At 37.3% G+C, this 22,161-nt stretch overlaps 1 protein-coding gene across 10 annotated transcripts in view; it reads right to left on the reverse strand.

Annotated features, from left to right (window-relative positions):
* UNC79 (unc-79 homolog, NALCN channel complex subunit) overlaps positions 1–21,241 on the reverse strand; it is a 205,130-nt gene extending 183,889 nt beyond the window's left edge. For 9 of the 10 annotated variants that reach the window (XM_084873273.1, XM_084873267.1, XM_084873263.1 and 6 more), the window contains exon 1: positions 20,765–20,884. In XM_084873273.1, coding sequence (XP_084729399.1) covers positions 20,765–20,786 — 22 coding nt within the window. In that variant the 5' untranslated portion in view covers positions 20,787–20,884. Of the gene's footprint in view, positions 1–20,764; positions 20,885–20,949 lie in introns of those variants that run through there. The other variant, XM_084873274.1, reaches the window with a different exon arrangement.
* Between the last annotated feature and the right edge of the window lie 920 nt (positions 21,242–22,161).

Here is a 22,161-nt window from a genome sequence, read left to right on the forward strand (position 1 = left end):
GGAATCCTTGAAAATTAAAAATAGGATCCTAGAGCCTGACTGGCATGGCTCAGCAGTTCCCAGTCCGGGCACAAGGCTGGGTTGTGGGCTAGATCCTCAATGGGGGATGTGCAGGAGGCAGCCAATCTATGATTCTCTCTCATCATTGATATTTCTATCTCTTTCTCCTGCTCCCTTCCTCTCTGAAATCAATAGAAATATATATATATATATATATATATATATATATATATATATATATATATTCCTAGAAATAAATAGTCAATAAAAAGTTAGAAGATATAGTATATAATTAAGGAAATTCGCCACCCCCCAAAGTATAGCTAAAACAAACAAAAGGCAAAATAAGTGAGAAATGATCAGCCCAGGAGGTCCAATATCAAAATAAAAGGAGTTCCAGAAAAAGGCAATAGCGGAACCAAAAGAGTTAAAATCATTAACAAAAGTGTTAAGAAAATTTTAGAATGCAGTAGATTTAAAAAGTCTACCATAAGGAATAAAAATTGAGACATAACAAGGCACATCGTTGTAAAATGTCGGAAACCCATGACAAATGGCTTTGGACTTCTCAAAGCAACCCTGGAGCAAGTCCAGCAATGATGCAGTGCCTTTAAAACCCAGGGGGAGAATTAGAAGTCCTTATTCAGGCAAGCTGTAAATAAAAATAAAAACATGCTTAGACATTCATGGTTTCAAAAAATATATTTCCCATCCATCCTTTCTCCTAGGAAAGGCCCAGTTGTGCATCAGGCATAGGAAGCAATCAGTCAAGATCACAGCACGGTGATTCAAGAGAGACTTTTGAAAGCTGTCATCACCAAGGGGCCCACACCCAAATGCTGGGTTTTTAACCCGAAACAGAATGTCTGGGTGAGTGTGCCCCCATTTTTATTTGTCCAAAAGCCAATGAAGTTCCTACTCTCTTTCACAGTCTCCTGCAACACCTAAGGATGCACATTTTACCCCCAAAGAATTCTTCTTTGACCTACTTACTTCTAAGAACTAGAGGTAGGTCATGTCGAGCTTAAGCAGAAAATACAGAGTAACCCACTCTCCAACAATATTTTTGCCAGAGGTTCACATTTCTGCATCCTCCAAAAGCCCCAACTATGGTGAACCTTGCTTGTCTTGGACTCACTGCTGGCCTTGCTCAGTGACATCCCCAGAAGGGGCTCTCAAGGATACTGGATTCAAACTGTGTCTCAGAGACTCCATTTAGCTCATCTCCATAGGAAAGAGAGAATAAAGGACGTACACAGTTTCAAAAATAATACTAAATGCACACGAAGGTACCCACCACCAGCTAAAAAGATATTTACTAGTACTGTATCTTATCTGTATCTAGCTCTACTTTCATCCCCCTCGCTCATCATAAAGGTAAATGTTTTTTTCTATTTAAGCATTCTTTTGCTTTTCTTTATAGTTTCATCCTCTCAGCGTGTATATAAACATGTAGTGAATATAAACAATGTAGTATTTAATTTCAAAAAACTGAAGAGCACTCGGCCAGTGTTGCTCAGTGACTAAGCATCCACCTATAACCCAGTAGGTCATGGTTCGATTCCTGTTCAGAGTACATGTCCAGGTTGCGAGCTCAAACCCCAGTAGGGGGTGTGCAGAAGGCAGCAGATCAATGATTCTTTTTCATCATTGATGTTTCTATCTCTCTTTCCCTCTCCCTTCCTCTTTCTGAAATCAATAAATTTAAAAAAGAACTGAAGAGCAAGCCCAAACACAGTGGTATAAAGAAAACACAATATTGACATTGATTTCCAGATTCCCATACTTACAAATTTTGGTCATCGCCTCTGAGTGGCAACAGAAAAAAGGAAAGGACTAAAGGGGCTGCCATGACTTCATCTTCGTACAGACACAGAGAGTGGGTGAATAGTCACAAGCCTGCTTCTAAAGGGTGCAATCATTTATGCAAGAAATTAATCTTAATTACCAGAGAGTGGGTTTTTTTAAGAGTCTAGTTAAATATGCTAAAATAGGAGGGATCTGGGAAGAGGGCAATGGCAGCAGCATAGAGTATTGTTTTTTTTTGTTTTGTTTTGTTTTTAATATATATTTTATTGATTTTGTACAGAGAGAAAGGGAGAGAGATAGTTAGAAACATCGATGAGAGAGAGTCATCGATCAGCTGCCTCTTGTACACCCCCCACTGGGGATATGCCCGCAACCAAGGTACATGCCCTTGACCGGAATTGAACCCAGGACCTTTCAGTCCCCAAGCCGACGCTCTATCCATTGAGCTAAACCGGTTTTGGCTAGAGTATTGTCTTTTAATATATTCTTATTGATTCCAGGGAGGAACAGAGAAGGAGAAAGAAACATCAGTGATGAAAGATAATCATTGATTGGGTGCCTCCTGCACATCCCACACTGGGGATCGAGCGTGCAACCTGGGCATATGCCCTGATTGGGAATTGAACCATGACCTCCTGGTTCACAGGTTGACACTCAACCACTGAGCCATGCCAGCAGGCAGCAGCATAGTTTATCAATCAACCCAAGCCCCTCGACTAAAAACAAACAGAACAATGAGGATGACAACCCAAAGAAAATATCTACAACAAAATTAGGTGACAAAGTAGCCCTGTGTACCAATTATCAGAGGATGGGACAAACTTCTGACAGCTACCCATCCACATACTCGGCATCCACGCAGGACACAAAAGGAAGGCCTTTGGGCCTAAGGGTCCTCTGGACAGGAGAACTCTCAGATCACCCACAGGTACTCACAGGGAACATTGGTGACCCAACCTGAAACAGATGTCAGAGCAGGATGGGGTTCTCCAGGTACTAATATCTTTAATGAGGGAGCAGGGGCTCAACTCTAAACACTAACAAAGCAAGATAAAGCCCCGTGCTCCGAAGGAACTGCTGCGAGTAGAATCCTGATTGAACAGTGTAAGGGTATCAGATGCAGAGGAGAAAGTCCAAATAAAAGACAACGAATGAAATCAGGCCTTAGAAAGAGCAAGAGCATATTTTACCACTTTGTAAAACAAGGATATAAAAGAGTAGCCCTAAAGTAATCCTGACCTGACATTCCCTCCTAAAATCACAAAGAACTTATTTTGCTTTAAAAAATGAGCAACAGAAAATCCTACACGGATTTATCTTAAGAGAAAGAAAGAAGCAGAAACATGTGCACTAAACAGACAAAAACTTTAGCCTCAGATTTCAAAAAAAAGACTAAAAGAAAATTATTGAAACTTATTAAGCACACTGAATTGGGTGACTAGAAAGAGAAAATCTGAAAAGGAAGGTGAAAGAACTCTGGAGATAATGAGAAATAAAAGAAATATCTTTAAAACGAAGACAACCAGTACAAACAGGAATAAAAACATGGATAATGCTTGAGTACAATAAAACATGGAAAGGAGGAATTCTTAAAAATTAAAAAGAAGCCGAAGCCGGTTTGGCTCAGTGGTAGAGCGTCAGCCTGCGGACTGAAAGGTCCCAGGTTCGATTCCAGTCAAGAGCATGTACATTGGTTGTGGGCACATCCCCGATAGGGGGTGTGCAAGAGGCAGCTGGTCGATGTTTCTCTCTCATCGACGTTTCTAGCTCTCTATCTCTCTCTCTCTTCCTCTCTGTAAAAATCAATAAAATATATATTTTTTAAAAAATTAAAAAGAAATAAAGAGGCTTCTGGTTATGATAAACTAAATCTCTACCAACAACCTCTCCTCCTGTCACAGAAAATACCTACAAAGTTTGGACAAGATGGGAAAGCAGCAACCTGAGAGCAGACAGACTCTGAGGGGGGGTTCTAGCTGGTGAGGAGGAGAGCAGGCTCAGTGCAGTCCCAGCAGCAAGGACAAACCAAGAGCCACAACCTCTCTGACTTGGGGAACCAGGAAAGGAAAGCTGGCAAACATGAATGTTAACGCAAGTAGGGGAACCCCACAAGGGAAAGGGGACCCACAGACGCTGAGTACCCACCTCTCTGACGGATCCCTAGAACCACGCAGATACAAACCAGACTCAAAGCAACCCAGCTACAGGCAGAAGATCTGAACAGAATCAGAAGTTGCTGCAGAAGCAACAGAAGTTACGATACAGCCCCGACAAGAAAAGGACTTAGGATAAAGGAAACACTACTCATCCAATTCCAAAGTCTCTACAACTTAACGTTTATAATGTCCAGGATACAATCCAAAATTATCCAAGATACAAAGAACCAAGAAAATGAAACACCTTCTCAGAAGAAAAGAAAATCAGTCTCGTTCCATGGTGAAGTAAACAGATGATGGAACTAACAGAAAGGTACATACAACTAGTATAACTATTCTCAGTGAAGTAAAACCAAATATGCTTTCAATGCATGAGACTCATCAGGGAAATAACAAGTCCCAATGGAAAAATAAAAATGATTTTTAAAAAAGAACAGGTGGCCAAAACTGGTTTGGCTCAGTGGATAGAGCGTCAGCCTGCGGACTGAAAGGTTTCAGGTTCAATTCTGGTCAAGGGCATGTACCTTGGTTGCAGGCACATCCCCAGTAAGAGGTGTGCAAGAAACAGCTGATCGATGATTCTCTCTCATTGATGTTTCTAACTCTCTATCCTTCTCTCTTCCTCTCTGTAAAATATCAATAAAATATATTTTAATAAATAAATAAATAAGAACAGGATGAAAATTCTAGAATTGAAAAAATATAAATTTCTGAATTTAAAAAAAATCACTGGATGGACTTAGTTAAATGGACATGACAGAGAAAAAAGTACATGAATTTGAAATAGATCAATAGGGGTATTCAAGGTTGAAGAACACACACACATACACACACACACACACACACACACACACCAAAAAAAAAAAAAAAAAAAAAAAAGATTGAAGAAGAAAATAAACAGAGCCTCAAAGACCTGTTACATAACATCAAACAGTAAAATTAAGGATGTATAAATGGAATACTGAAAGGAGAGAACAAAAAAGAATGGAGCAGAAAAAATATATAACGTATGAAGAAATAATAGCCGCCCTGGCCAGTTTAGCTCAGTGGATAGAGCGTCAGTCTTTGGACTGAAGGGTCCTAGGTTCGATTCCGGTCAGGGGCATGTACCTTGGTTACAGGCACATCCCCAGTGGGGAATGTGCAGGAGGCGGCTAATCAATGTTTCTCTCTCATCGATGTTTCTGGCTCTCTATTCCTTTCCCTTCCTCTCTGTAAAAAATCAGTAAAATATATATATTTTTAAAAGATATAATAGCCAATAAAATCCCAAATCTGACTTTTTTAAAACAGAAATTTTCACATACAAAATAAGCAAAGCAAACACCAGACAGAATAAACATCTAGCAATCTATGCTGAAAGAAGCCAAAGATAAACATATATTTTGAAAGCATCAAGAGAAAAATACATATGTATTACGTACATATTATGGACAATTTGATGGCTGAATTCCCCTCTGAAATCATTAAGGCCAGATAGAATAATATCTTTAAAGTACTGAAAAGAGAAAAAAAGCTGTCAAAGCAGAATTATATATTTAGAAAAAAGTATCCTTCAAGAATAAAAGAAAAATAAAGGCATTTTCAGATGAAGAAATTTCAGATAAGCAGAGCTGCACTATCAAAAAAGATCTTAAAAAATTGGGGGGCTGAAGTGAAATGATGCCAGATGGAAACATAGCTCCTCAGAAAGAATGAAGAGAAGCAGAAATGACAAATCTCTTTGTAAATACCAAAGATTATATATATATTTTGTTTGTTTGTTTGTTTGTTCATTTTGTTTGTTTTGTTTTGTGTTTTTGTTAATCCTCACCCATTTCCCCATTGATTTTTAGAGAGAGTGGACGGGAGGGGGACAAACAATTGGTTGCTTCCTGAGCCTGCAACCAAGGTACGTGCCCTTGACAGGAATCAAACCCAACCTGGGACCCTCCAGTCCGCAGAACCCGTCAGACCCTTCTGTCCACTGAGCCAAACTGGCTCAGACAATAATGTATTTTGTTTTTCATCTTTACTTCTTTATTGACCATGTAACTTTAGAATTTAAATCACAGCATTGTCTAATGGGTTATATAACATGTATTATACGTAACAACTACAAAAGGAAGAGGGTTACCTGCCTGTAAGACTCAAGATTTCTACATTTTAAATAAGAGTAGTACATAACTAATTATATATTAACTATGAAAATTTAAGAATGTACATTATAATTGCTAGGACAACCTTTACTTAAAAATGCAAAAAAAAAATAATGTCTAAGAAGCCAATAAGAAAATTTTAAAGGTTTAAAGGAAATAAACACAAAATACTGGGTAGGACAAAAGAAGGTTTACAGTTGTCCATATAGAAAATATAATAAAAGGCTAATATGAAAATTGTCTCCTAGACCGGGATTTTGACCCGGAGTTCGACCAGGGGGCAGGGCTGGCCGGCCAATCACCCACAGCCAAACCCCTCTGCCAGCCAGACCCCACCTGTGCTCTAGTAATAAATAATAATACAGAATTAACTCTGTGTTTTGTCCTACCCTATATATACCACCCAAACAGTAAGCTGGAGTAGCATTATTAATATCAGATAAGTAGGTTTCAAAACAATACCTACAGTATTAACAGGACAAAGAAGATGCCCCATAATGAAAAAACAGATGCTGCAACTGGAAAACATAACAATTATGCAAAATATATATTCTTTTTCAAGTGCACATGGATGGATGTTTACCAGTACAAACCATGTTTTGAGCCATAAAACAAGTCCCAATTCATGCAAAAAATTTTGAAATCTTTTGTTGTCTGACAAAAACAGAATGTTTAGAAATGAAAGACAATAAATAAGAATGATGAAAATCCCAAATATTTGGAAATTAAAAACAAATTTCTAAAGAGACTTTGGGTCAAAGAAAAAAATACAGAATAAATTACAAAAGTTGTGAGCTAAGCAATAATGAAAATATAACCTATCCAAATTTGTGGAATGCAGCAAAAGTAGGGCTTACAAGGACAATTATGGATTTAAGTACCTATATTAGAAACGCAGAAAGATCTCAATAAAATAAGCTTCCACTCTAAGAAACTATAATTAAATCCAAACCACACCAAAAGAAAGAAATGCTACAGGTAAGTGCAGAAATCATAAAATAGAAAACAGAAAATAATTTTAAAAAGTAATCAAAACTAAATGATGGTCCTTTGAGAAGATAAAAAAAATGATAAATCTTTAAACAGACATGCCAAGAAAAAAGAGAAATATAAATTGCCCATATCAGAAATAAAATCACGCAACAGTTTCTACATATACAGAAAGAATAAAAGGGATTATTACAAAGAACTTTACATCAATAAATGGACAACTAGACAAATTTGTCAAATGTACAAAATGAACAAATTCCTTAAAAGAAACAGATAACAAAGTTGACCAAGAAGAAATTAAAGCAACAACAAAAATAACTTGAATAGCTTGTATCAACTAAATTGAATTTAAAATTTAAAACCTTCCCTTACCCTGAACACACACTACAACAACAATAGCCTTCAGATCCCAATGGCTTTAGTAGTATAAATTTTATCAAAATTTTAAGGAAATTTGAATATCCATTCTATACAAACTCTTTCAGAAAATATAAAAAGAGGAACACTTCCAAATTCATTTTATAAGACCAGTTTTACTCTAATTCCAAAACCAAATAAAGATATCACAAGAAGACTATAGACCTATATTGATCATGAACATAGGTACAAAAATCCTTAACAAAGCATAAGCAAAAAGGAGCATAACAATATTTTAAAAGACTACATATTATGACCAAAAGTGGGTTATTTCAGAAATACAAGGTTGACTTAATATTGTGAAAGGCCCAAAGCTTTCTACCCAAGTTGAGGATGTGCACTCACACTACCTTCATTTATATTTTTCTGTAGGACTTAGCCATTACAACAAGCAATAAATAGAAATAAAAAGACTGGAAAGGTAGATATAAAACTTTATTCACAGTTGACATGATGGTGTATATTGAAAATCATAAGTAATCTCCCCAAAAAGCTACTAGACTAAATAAGTGAACATTGTAGGGGTGCAGAATATTAGATCAACACCCAAAAATCAATTATATTTCTCTATACTAACACTATATAGTTAGAAAATGAAATCTAGTAAAGAGCTCCATTCATAAAAATACTTAGGAATAAATTTAATAAACAATGTGACAAGATTTATAATGGGAGTTAAACAAGAACTAAATAAGAGTGTATGTGTGTGTGTGTGTGTGTGTAGATGGATAGATAGATAGATAATAGATAGATAGATAGATAGATAGATGTACAGATATATATGTATCACTCCAAGGGTAATAAAACTCAATGTTGTTAAAGTAATAATCCTTTTTAATTGACCTACAGGCCAAAACCCAGATAAGTATCTTTAAAAAAGGAGGGAGATATTAATTTTAAGTTTGCATAGAAAGCAAAGGACCTAAAATAGCTAAAAAACAATTTTGAAAAAGTTGGAGGATTTATATTACCTGATTTCAAGGCTTACTTTCAAAGTATAAACTTACAGTAATAGGGACAGTAGTATATCAATGGCAATAGATATACATAGAAATTAATAAACAGAGTCTAGAAATAGACTCAAACATGTATGGTTGGTTGATTTTTAACAAAGTTATCAAGATAATTTAATGGAGATAAGATAGATTATACAACAAACGAATTTGGAACAACTGGATATTACATATGAAAATAATGAACCTCAAAATTTAACTCATACCATACATAAAGATCGGCTCAAAGATGTTCAAAGACCTAAATGTTAAAGATTAAACTATTATATTTCCGGAAGAAATATCTGGAGAAAATCTTCATATTATTAAGTAAGGAAAATATTTCTTAACACACCAAAAGCACCAATGATAAAAGAAAAAAGTTGATACAATGGACTTCATAGCCTGGCTGGTATGGTTCAGTGAAATGAGCATGATCCCAGGTACCAAGAGATCTCTGGTTTAATTCCACATCCAGAGCATATGCCTGGGTATGGGATTGATCCCCAGTAGGGGGCATGCAGGAGGCAGCTGATTGGTGTTTCCCTCTCATTGATGTTTCTATCTCTCCCTCAGCCATTTTGAAAAACAATATGGTAACATCTCATAACATTAAATATTAATTTACCATATTGTCAAGCAATTCTACCTATTCCCCCAACAGGAATAAAAACATGTATGCAAATACTTTTAGCACATTATTCATATGGCCCAAAACAGGAAACAATCCAAATACATACATACTAAGAAATATTAAAGAGCACCAAGAAGAAACAAAATATTAATACAGTCAACAATATGAATGAATCTCAAAAACTTTATGCTAAATAAAATAAATCACACTGAAATGACTATGCACTGAATGATTCCATTTATATGAAATTCCAGAACTGGGGGTAAAAAGATGGTCAAGAGCACAAGAGCAAAGGGACACAGAAATCTCTTTAGGTTAAAGGACTGTTCTTTACACTGATGAGGAAGGCACAACTGTACAGGGAGTGGTAAAAGTATGTTTACAATTGTAAATACATCAAACAATTTATTATTGTATTTATTATTGTTTATTTATAGTATAACTGTAGACCTACTTTTGCCTACCCCTGTATATACTTAGCAAAACTCATTCAACTATGGTTTCAAAATGAGTAAATAATGTTATCATTTCCATAATAAACAAAAAGAGAACAAAATAACATGTATTCCAATACATAGGTACTTGGGCATGTCTATACTAGAAGACATAATGGCATAGTCAGATGTTTGTACTTAAACGCATAATAAAAACTTTGGATTTATGAGAAATAAGAAAATATTCAACTGAAAAGTTTCAATTTTTAATTTATATTCGACATTTCAAATTAAAGGCTAAGTAATTATATCCCTACTTACATGCAAAATCACCATGAATAAGCTAGCTCATATATAAGACTATAAAAGTATATTGTATAGTGGACTCTAACAAACTGGAAAAGAAATGATTTTAAAAATAATCAATAAAAACTGATCCATATAGAAGATTATCATACATATGATAGGGATTGCAAAGAATGTCAACTAATAGAAAAAATAAACATTAAAACTATAATTCCACAACACTATTCTAAAATTTAAGAAAAAAATCTCAAAATTACATATTGAAAGGATAAACCAGAATAATTTTAACATGGCCAACAGTGAGTCATATTACAGTTAAAACTACTTTTATAAAAATAAAAAAAATAAAAAAAACATTTGGGCAACCAGGCAAAATAAGGAAAAGAAAACAAGACCTTCACCAGACTTTTCAACAATTCTTAATTCCCCCTACAAAAATGGTGTAACAAATTTAAGACACTCAAGGAAGGAAAATATGAGTTAAGTAATTTACATCCATCCCAACTGACCTCCAAGTACAAAGCTGTAAACTATTATAAACTTTCCAAAACTCAGGATACAGTAATCCTGGGTGTCCTTTCTATCAGGGAAGAACATTCAGACAACCAAAGAAACCAAAAGATACTAATACAAGAATTAGTTGTGAGCATTAAATATAAATATCCTTGTATAACAAAGCTAAACCATAGTTATAAAGGGGAGAATAAAGCATAGTATAGTAATCAAAAATTGGGATGGGGAAATAAGGAGTGCATATGATATGACTACCTAATTAATATTAATTGGAAGTAAAAAGATATTCTTTTAAATCAGATACTGAGATAGAAGGAGCAAGGGAAAAGTTACAAACTAATTTCAATGTTATTCAATGTAAGAAACCAATTTAAGTCCAAAAAAAATGGACTAATGGTATAAAAAGTATAGTATAAAGTTAAACAATGGAACAAGAAAGCAGATGAAACCCACTGCATAATGAAAAAAGTGTAGATACAAAAGACATAAAAATAAAACAATATGATAGAACTGAGGCCAAACATTTTAATCATATCAATAGATGTAAATGGGCTTAACTCACCTATTGAAAGAAAAGGATTTTCAGATTGGCTAATAAAGCAAAATCCAACACTATGCAGAATACAAGACACACCTAAAACAAAGAGATTCAAAAGAGTTAAAAATAAAAGGATGGAGAAAGATACATCAGGCAAACACAAAAAGAAAACAGGGGGTCATAATCTTGATATCTGACAAGGTGGAACTGAAAGCAAAAAGTATTAAAATATATAAAGAAGAACACTTTATAATTCTTAAAGCTACAATTCACAATGAAGACACTGCAGTTACTATGAACCCAATAATAATAATAATTTTCATTAAGCAGAAACCTACAGAAAATGCAAGGAGAAATAGACAAACACACTAATAGGAAAACTTTCAACATACCTCACAATCCAAAATCAAGCCAACTAAAAATTAATCAAGTATAGAAGACCTAGGCAACATAATGGTAGGTCTTATAGAATATATCAAGCTCTGGATTCCAAAAATGAAGATTAAACTTATTTTCAAGTGCACAAGGAACATTCACAAAAAGTGTCCAAATGTTAGGCCACACACACACAAAATTCATTAAGTTCCAAAGAACAGAAATAATGCAAATATTATTCTTAGGCTATAATGCAATAAAAACAGAAATCAATAACAAAATTTAAAAGAACAAAACTTCTTTCCACATGGATTTTATTAGCACACTTTTAAATAACTCTTGATTCCAAGGCAAAATACTAAATTAAATTGCAGAATCTCTTGAAAATAATAAAAGCCTGACAATATAAGAAGTCCATGGGCTACAACAAAAAGAAGTATCAAAGGAAAATATATTGCATTAAAGGCCTATATCAAATTATTAAAGTAGATAAATTGATACCCAATTCAAAAAGCTAACAAATAACCTCCAAAAGAAACCAAGAAAAAGGAGAATAATATAAGCATAAATTAATTTAGAAAACAACAATAGAATGAATACACAAATCCAAGAACTATTCCCTCACAAAAGAAATCAACAACATACAAACCACTAACTCACTCAATCAGGAACAAATGAGGGGCCCTGGCTGGGTAGCTCTGTTGGTTAGAACCCAAAACCCCAAGGTTGTGGGTTTGATTCCCAGTTAGGGCACATACAAAAATGCATAAATAATTGAAAACACCAAATCAATGCTTTTCTTTCTCCCTTCCTCTCTCTTTCTCTCTCTAAAAATAAATAAATAAGTTTTTAAAGGAAGGGTGAAGATACAAATTATACTAAATACACCACATTAACTATGACAAGGAGTTATATCAAAATAATAGAAATTGTTAAATTTCTAAAAGACACTTCTGCATAATTCTATGCAAACAAATTTGAAAACTTATATGAACTGAATATATTGTTAGAGAAATAAAACATACCAAAATTGACCCGAGTAGAAACACAAAGTCCAAATAGAACAAGGGTCATAGAGAAAATAGAGAAAGAAGTTAGAGTTCCACTACTAAAAAGCACCAGGCTAGAGGGTTTTACAGGGGGACTATAAGGAACTTTTTAAGATCAGATAACCTCAATGTTACTTTAATCATTCCAGAGCATACCGCAGGCTGGTTGGAGCATTGGCCTACACATGGAAGGGTCACAAGTTAAATTCCTGGTCAAGGGCACGTACTTGGGTTGCAAGGTGGATTCCAGCCCTGTCAGTGTGCATGCAGGAGGCAACCAGTGGATGTATCTCCCTGACATCAGTGTTTCACACTTTTTCCTCTTCCTCCTCCTCCTCCTCCTCCTCCTCCTCCTCCTCCTCCTCCTCCTCTTCCTCCTTCTTCTCTCTCTCCCTCTCTCTCTCCCTCCTTTTCCCCCCTCCCTTCTACTCTCTAAAAATCAATGGCAAAAATATCTTCTGGTGAGGATTAACAACAAAAATCATTCCAGAGCATAGAAAAAGTAGGAAAACTTCCAGACTCATCTTATGTAGTAAATATAGCATTGTTCATAGATCCTGACTAGAATTACTTCCCATATTTCTCATATCACCCCTGTAAAAAAGAAAAAACACCTATGATCCCATCTAACATGTGAATATCAATGCAAAAATCCTATCTAACAAGAGTAATATGCAAATTGGTCATCACACCAAGACACAAGATGGCTGCCCCCATGTCATCAAAGATGGCTGCCCCCATGTGGACACAAGAGAGCCACCACAAGATGGCCAGCAGGGGAGGGCAGTTGTGGGAAGTGAGGGGTGACCAGGCCAGCAGAGGAGGGCACCCAGGCCTGTAAGGGAGGGCAGTTGAGGGGCACCAAACCTGCCAGAGAGGGCAGTTAGTGAGGACCAGGCCTGCAGGGGAGGGCAGTTGTGGGCGATCAGGCCAGCAGGGAGGGCAGTTAAGGATGATTAGGCCAGCAATAAGATTGTGCTTAATCGGGCAATTGGACATCCCTCAAGGGGTCCCAGATTGGAGAGGGTGCAGGCTAGACTGAGGGACACACACCCCCCCCCCCCCGCAATTTTTGTGCACCAGGCCTCTAGTTATTAAATAAGATATGATAAAATACAATCCAGCATATTAATAAAGTTAAGAGAATTACATGGTCTCCATGGATATAGGATATGAACTTGCAAAGTTCAACACCATTCAGGTTTTTCTTTAGGTCGATAATATAGTAATTGATGGTTACTTCCTAAGTACATATCTCAACCCAAAAGAATATCTTACTTAAAAGTGAAATAGTAGAAACTTTCTAACTAAAATTTAAAAGAATAATATTCACTCTCCTTGTAATATTTAACATTGTGTTGGAGATACTTGACAATCCAATTAGAAATAAAGCAACTAGAGATATAAGAACTGGACAGAAAAGAAAAAATAAAACTATTTTCTATATTTAAATTATATAATGCATCTTGAAAACCCAAAGGATAAATAGAAAACCAACTACAAAAAGAAAATAATTTAATGAAGTTATAAAATTAGTACAAAAATCAATAGCCATCATGTATAAAAATAAAAATGAAAGAAAAGACAGACCCATTATGCAAAGCTACTCATATCTTTGCAGAATATAAGAAATAAATGCACGTGAATTTCCAATATAACAACACTGCAAAATGAAAATCCCAACTTAAATCCCATTTATTGGTAGAGTAACCAACATAAAACTTGAACATCTATAATAATAAAAGCATAATATGCTAATTAGACCAGACAGCCAAACGACCTTCTGGACATCCTTCCAGACAGCCTTCTGGACGAAGGTGGGGCTGCAAGGGCCAAGGCAAGCCACCGCAGCTGCAAGGGCCGAGCCCCTTGCACAAATTTCACGCATCGGGCCTCTAGTATCTATAATAATAAAAGGGTAATATGCTAATTAGACCAGACATCATTCTGGACATCCTTCAGACCAAGCCAGGGCTGGAGGGAAGCCTGGGTCCTGGGTCCCTGCCAGCGGCTGGAGGGAAGCCTCAGTCCAGAGGGAAGCTGGTGCCCGCAGCCAGGTAAGAAAGGCCTACTCTTGCATGAATTTCACGCATCAGACCTCTAGTGTATTATAAAATGATCCATATCAAACTACAGCATAAAGAGTTACAGACTTCAGCCGAGGCTGGTTTGGCTCAGTGGTAGAGCATCGGTCTGCGGACTGAAAGGTCCCAGGTTCGATTCCAGTCAAGGGCATGTGCATTGGTTGCAGGCACATCCCCAGTAGGGGGTGTGCAAGAGGCAGCTGGTCGATGTTTCTCTCTCATCGACGTTTCTAGCTCTCTATCTCTCTCCCTTCCTCCTCTCTGTAAAATATATTTAAAAAAAAAAAAGAGTTATAGACTTCAGATGCATGATTATTTTATTTTAAGAAAAACAGTTGGCTGGTACCAAGATTATCTACTAATTAGAAATCATAATTATTATGTTGAACATAAGTAGAAAATTTTAACTGATGAGAAAGAACCAAAAACACAATAAATGTTCAGGAAAGGTATAATTTGTTATATAAATACTATAAAATTTAATTCAGCAATTATGTTTAAGTACTTTTGACAAATGTATTTTTATTTAACTGTAAATCCATATCAAAAACAGAACTTCACATTGATGACAATGTGTAATCTTCAAATTATCTGAAAACTCGATTATGCAATCCTTTTTTTTTTTTAATCCCCACAAAAGGATATTTTTTCTCCATTGATTTTTAGAGAGTGAGGGGAAAGAGAGAGCGAGAAACACTGATATGAGAGACACATCGATTGGTTGCCTCCTGCTCAGGCCAGGGATGAATTGCAATCCAGGTACATCTCCTTTACCAGGAATTGAACCCGAGACCTGTCAGTGCTCAGGCTGACACTCTGTCCACTGAACCACTCCAGTCAGGGCTGCAATCTTTTTATAAATACAAGACTTTTAAGTCACTCTCGATCGTTTTTACTTATTCAAGGAACGGTTTTTGTGTAAACACTATTCACTAGACAAGTATTTGCACACTAGAGGCACAGAGATGAACATAATACAGTCTATACACAAAGTAAATGTGGACACCTAACAAGAAAGCTAATCATGCAATATAGTGTGAGCACACGAGAGGGGCATACAGGGTAAGACTGGCAATCAAGTAAAGCTTCCAAACTAAATATTGAACAATAAAAAGGCAAAGAAGAGGGCCATCGAGGGAAGAAAGCCATTTCAGGCAAAAAAAAAAAAAAAAAAACCACAAAAAAAACAAAAACACACAAAACAACAACAAAAAAAAACATGATACATTGGAGGAACTTTAAACACACACACACACACACAAACACACACACACACACACACACACAAAAAAAAAAAAAAAAAAAAAAAAACCACATTCCAATGTGAGTTGATCAAGGAGTTAAGGCAGCAATTTGGTTGGATGTGCTAGAATCAACAGGGGTTGGTGATTTGCTGAATACTCATAACAGAGAGTAGAAGTTTAAGAAGATGCCCAAATTGACTAGGATTAATGGGTAGGTAGTAGTGCCACTCATTGAAATGAGTAATATATAAAAATAAATAAAAATTTGGAACAGAAGACTATGAGTTTGCGTTTGGGATGTCCATAGATGCCTCGATAGAAATAGAGGCTTATAGTGCAAGAGGCATGTTTAGACTAGAAAATTGTATTTGGATGTCATCCACAAAGAATGATAACTGTTAAGAGACTGAACAAGAGCAAAAGTCTGTGAGGTTTTAAAAAGAGAGTGAGAAAGGATTAATGACAGGATCCTGTTTATAAAGTGCAAGAAGAAAGTAGCACTAAAAAAAATCTCACTAAGAACAGTCAAAAGAGAAAGAAAAAAGAGTTTAAATAAGGAATGCAGAAAGTAGTGTCAAATGATGCAGAGAAATCATGTAAGACAAGAGTAAAACTCATGCACTCTTTTTGCTAGCACAAATATGGTTAATAACACATACTCTAATATTTTAATAAAAGATTAATAAAACCAGAATTTCATCTATAAGAATTTAGCAACATTGTGCAAAGATTTTTAAACAAGTACAGGCTACAGTGCTATTCAAAGGAGAAGTACTTTTCTATTTTAGTAATACTACCATATAATGTACATAAATTTTTTTTTAAAAATATTTTGATTGATTTCCCCAAGCACAGTCCCTAAACATGTATAGGAGAGGGCCAAGTTCAACTTCAAATCATATTGCTAATTAGCTGTACTCTTTAAAATGTTTGGTTTTGATGTAATTAAAAAGATATTTAGTTACTGAGAGAAGTATGTTGAGTAGGATAAATACATTAAAAATAGCATACATTTACATTTCTATCATTGGCTATTCTCAGTTTATGCTCAAATTATCAGTAGTTTAATATCCAAACTTGACAAACATTTTGATGGATATTTATATAACTGATTTATGTTTACCAGCTGCTACACTGTTATCATAATACAAAAGGTGATGGATAGACAGTTCATGCCTTAGAAATGTTTTGTTTACAATAGACCAAGTCTGCCCTGACCAGTTTGGCTCAGTTGATAGAGTGTTGGCCTGTGGCCTGAAGAGTCCCAGGTTTGATTCCGGTCAAGAGCATGTGCCTTGGTTGCAGGCACATCCCCAGTGGGTGGGGGTGTAGGAGGTACCTGATCAATGTTTCTCTCTCATCCTATGTTTCTGGCTCTCTTCCCTCTCCCTTCCTCTCTGTGAAAAATCAATAAAATATATTTTAAAAGTAAATAAATAAAATAAAATAGACCAAGTCAAGCCTCACACCAAAAATGGGTTAGGCTAATTGCTGTAGAGGAGACCTGGAGACAAGGAAAAGAGAAATTTAAATTTTAAAAAAAGTTCAATAGTCTATGTCCCATTTAAATAATATTTTTCTGGGGTGCTAGCTCCAAATTTATAATATAGCAGCAAGCACAAGATTAGATACTTAATGATGATGATAATGATAATGATAATAGCTAACATTTATAACTCCTTATTATGTGCCAGGATTCTGTGCTAAGCACTTTTCTTAGTTCCTCTCATTTAAACTTCACAACAATAATGACTATCCCCATTTCATATATTAATGCATTCGAGGCTTACAGAGGTTGACTTAACTTGTTCAAGGTCACACAAATACTAGGAAGCAGAGCCAGGATTCACACCCGGGCAGCAGACTGATTCTGGAACCCCAGCTCTTAATTCTGCTGCTGTCAAAAGCAAGCTGTTTTTGGAAGCATACATCCAAAGTACTCCAGATCGGTCAATTTTAACTCTTAGAAGATGGAAAAAGCTGGGGGTGCAGGAGACTTGGGCTCCTCTTTAGAATTCCAAATAAAAGAACTATAAATTCTTATTTTTATCATTCCAGATTCTATATCAGCTACACAAACATTTTCACTACAGTGAATTTTGTTAGAAAAAGAAGCACTCGGAGGGGAAAAAAATTAACTCTTGCGCAATTGCCTGACAAATTGCTAGGAAGCTTTCACCTTCTGTTATGATGGTTCTACATATAGCATTGGAAACAGATCATATGCATAAAAACAGGCTCCAAACTATACATTTGCTAAAATTAGCCTCTCTTTCATCATTATTACTACTTCACTTATTTCATAAAAGGAAACGCCGCTACATAAAAACAAAATCTTTTTCACATATCCACGGTACATTACATTTCAAGGTAAATCACGTAATTTGGGTAAAGGCAAGTACTTCCTCTTGCTGGTTCAACCAAACTATGTCTACTTCCTGTACCAGTGAGATTTTACCTAAATCAAGAGGCCTCAAGAAGAAGAAGAACAAAAATAATATTTGACATTATATTAAATCTAATTCTCCCCTTCTGGTACTTAGGCAAGTGGCACTATACACCTCCTGAATGCAGAGGAGAAATGAATTCTCTCATTCTCTCCCATCCAGTAGAAGAGAAAAATCCAATCGCAGTCTTCACATCCAGTAGAAAGGAAAAGTCTCATGGCATTTCCTTCTCTTTCTCTTTCCCCTTAATCATACTCCTACCGAGTCCAAGGCTAAAATGCCACGGACCTGCAACTTTTCTTTATTACAAAGTGTTCACCCTTCATGAACATCAGCTATGAAGTCTTTTATGTGTTTGCTCTATTTTCAAGTTTATAATGTGCACTAGAGTGTCAACCCACTCATGTTCATGCATGTAAAAGAAAAAGAAATTGTTCTCTACCCTCACTCTAAATAAAGATACTTAAAAACACCCAAAGCATCCTTCTCCTTTTTACAGCCTACTCTCGTTTACCTCATTTGCCCTCCAAACCCTTAGGTTTGAACAAAACTAGCTGCTGCTACTATTTCTCATGTCGTAGATGAAAACTCTGAAAGAGGCACAAACCTATTAAATTAATTGCCCAGTGTCTCACAGTTAATCAAAAGGGCCATGCAAAACTCAAATCCACATGGTGTCCTTTCTATCATCTACAGATTTTAAAAAAAAAACTGTTTTACAAACAATTCTAAAATAGCTACTTAACTATACACTACTGGTACTACATAGCTCGGTCCATATGTAGGTTTTATTTATCTTGGCATTAACTGTCCAGAAAAAAGACAACAAAAAGTATCCAGTGCATCTCAAAATATAACAAGGAAAAGAAAACACAGGAAGAGGAAATTAATACTCACTGGCTTTAACCTGAAATTACTTATGTAATATGTAACTATAAAATCAAATGCCAAGTGGTGGGTTTCTTTTAACGACTGCACTGGAATAAAACCTTCAAGAGTGTGATAGCCTCAAGTGGGAAGATCCACATTGATTCCAAGTATGTTGTCATTACTCAAAACATTATGCATGCAATTTTTTTGAAAGCCTCCATAGAAGCAAATTGTATTTTTGAGGTTTATAATTAACTTCTGGAGATAAGCAAAAAAATAAAAATAAAAAAGAACTTCTTATTTAGAAGAGATGGACTATTAAGTGGGAAATAACTGTCAGTAATATAACCATCATTTATTGAGTACTTGCTATATGCTAGGCTCACTACTCAACCTTTCATGTATATGTATTCTCTCATTTCTAATTACAAAAACCCCATCAGCATTGTTACCCCAGGTTTACAGATAAGGAAATAAAACATTGCAAAAAGGTATAAATACTAGATGGTAAGGGTGTATTGTCAATCTCTACTGAACCATCAATCTTGGAATTCCTTGGTTTTCAGTTCACTTAATCTAGCTGGTGAATAAGTGACAGATTGCACTTTATCACATACATGCTACTGCCCCCAAATAATGAGACTACTGCTTTGGGTAAACACAAATTCTCCCAGAATGGCTTTAATAGTCATTCCAAAGAAGAATTACAAAAAGACTTTAAAGTAGTGACAACATTATCAACATAACTGTGTACTACTTTGAAAGAAGTAGATGAACTAGATGAATAAGGTTAGATATATATTTTTTTATTCAAACGCATTGCTTAATTTCAAAAAAAAAAGCAGTCAGAAGTTTAAGTACCTGAATCCCGCAAGTGCACTCAGGAAAAGGTTTCGCATTAATCAGCCTACTAACTGCATACTGAAGGCCTACTAAAGCACACTGCAATAAAAGACTACAGGGAGCATATTAGAAACTTCCTCTTTCCACAAGGAGTTAGCAGGTTGTTTCCAATCAAACACACAATCAGTCATTACTGGAACAACTAAAATCCTCCTGTTATTTGTTATAGTTTGTGTGAGCTGCCCTACAAAGGGTTAGATCATTTCCCCAGGGACCCTTTCACTTTCTTGCAAGCACCTACTCCGGCTTTAACCCATAACTGTGCTTAGTTCTAGCATATGCTGGTTTTCCTAAGCTGATTATCCTCACACTGGATCCTGCCAGGCTCCTGGCTCTCCCCAGCCCCCTTCCCTTTTTCGTCCCTTCTAGCCTCTCCAACCCCAAGTGGAAACTGCAGACAAACTCCCCTATGGCTCCAGCGCCGAGAACTGGGCATGCTCAGAAGGCTAGGCCGGCTTTGGTTGCACTGACAGTTCCCCGCCCCTGATGTGCCGCTGCCCCCTTCCCCCACTCCAACAAGAGACACCGAAATGTTTATCTGAAAGATATGAGACCTCCTCTCTTTTTTTTCGCGAGAATGACCCCATTTTAATTTCATTTCGCAGGGTCTTTTCAGTCTTGTGAAAACCCCTCCACAAGCCCCACGCAGGCTGCATTATGCTTCAGCACCGGGGACAGCGCCGCGTTGCCGTTAACTTCCACCCTCCCCCACCACCGCTTCCAGCCCCCACCCCGCACCCGCCCCAACCTCAGCCCCCACCCCCGCACCACACGATGCCAAGGTCTCCCGGCAGCCGCAAACGCCGCCACTGCAATAGTTCCCAGCTGGAGGCCGGGCCAGAACGCCGGGCCGGCTGCTACTTACACTGCTCCGCTTTGGTGGACATGGTGCTGTCCAGATGGAAAGGCTTTGCCCAAAAATCTGTGTCGTGTGAGCTCCCTCGCTCCGCCAGCGATGTTGCGAGGAAAAGAACGCATACCCCCCACCCCCCACCCCCTCGCTTTCCCCCTCCCTTAGGCCCGTGTCGCTACCATTCGGACAAAACGCACATCAAATTGCAGAATTCGGTCCCGGAAGGTTAGGAAATCGCCCCCGGAGAAATGGGTGGGATTTAATAGGCGGCCAAAGGCTTCCTGTCCGTCCCCTCCTGGAGCTGCCCGCGTTGCTGTGGGCGGGGAGACCGAAAGCAGAGTGCGAGCTGCGGCTCCTGGTGAAATGGGAAAATGGGCTCGACCGGGGGAGGAGTATTTCCATTCATAAGGCGCACGGAGGGGACGGGTATTTCCCAGAGAAAAGCCTCTTAAAGTGCCGGAGTCCCCGACCATTAGGATCTCCCATCGGCGTTCCCCGGGCCTGTAAATCCTGCTCCGCGAGCAGCCCCCGGCGCCTCCGCCGGGTGACCTGACAGGTGCGTCCCACGCTCCGTCTCAGCCTCCGGGAGGAAGAGGGGGGAGGCGGATCCGGGGCGGGCTGGAGAGAACCGGGCCGGAGGGCGGCGAGGATGCTCCGAGGACCGCAAGGAAGGAAATGCAGAAGTAACCCTCAGCATGGCTTCCCGGCGTGCTACGCTCCTGCCCTCTGCACCCCTCCCTGATGGGCGCTCCTGCTGATGGTTAGGAGGGGAGGTCCCACTGCCAGGGGGCTGCGGGAAGACTCCCGAAGTCGAAGTCGGGGCTCAGAAAGGAGATTTCCGTAGCTGGCGAGGCTGGAAGAGCCACAGAAAAAGGAAAATACAAGACTGGAGACTGGAGGAACCACACAGAAAGGGGAAACACTCGTTATGAAGCCCCTTTGCTGGGAAACCAAAGCCAGTAGAAAGAGAAGAGGATGGGAAGGGGCATCATGCATATTAATAAGAATATACTTAAAGAATCATCTAGAGTGGGCAGACAAGCTGAGCCTGAACTCGAAGTTAAAACTAGATAAAAGATTCAGTTCCACCACATATTCATTCTAGGACCAATCTTTTAATCTCCCTAAGCCTCGGGTTCTTTATCTGTAAAATGGTATTAAAACCTGCCCTGTTACCCATAGTTATTGGACGGATTAAATGGTATAATGGATGTGAAAGTCTTTTAAAATTAAAATACGGTACAATCGCCAACCATTCTCATTCAAATTGTGAAAGTTGAGAAACAATGATCACAGCAAGTTGACTTAGCAAAAGCCATAGGGTCAGAATTTTAAGCTAACCAATTATTTTTAATGCTGACAACTGTGACTATATTAATGTTTTTTCATCTCAACAAAAAGTAATCCTT

Source organism: Pipistrellus hanaki (genome assembly GCF_964339955.1).
Source record: "Pipistrellus hanaki genome assembly, chromosome: 1".
Classification (NCBI taxonomy): domain Eukaryota; kingdom Metazoa; phylum Chordata; class Mammalia; order Chiroptera; family Vespertilionidae; genus Pipistrellus; species Pipistrellus hanaki.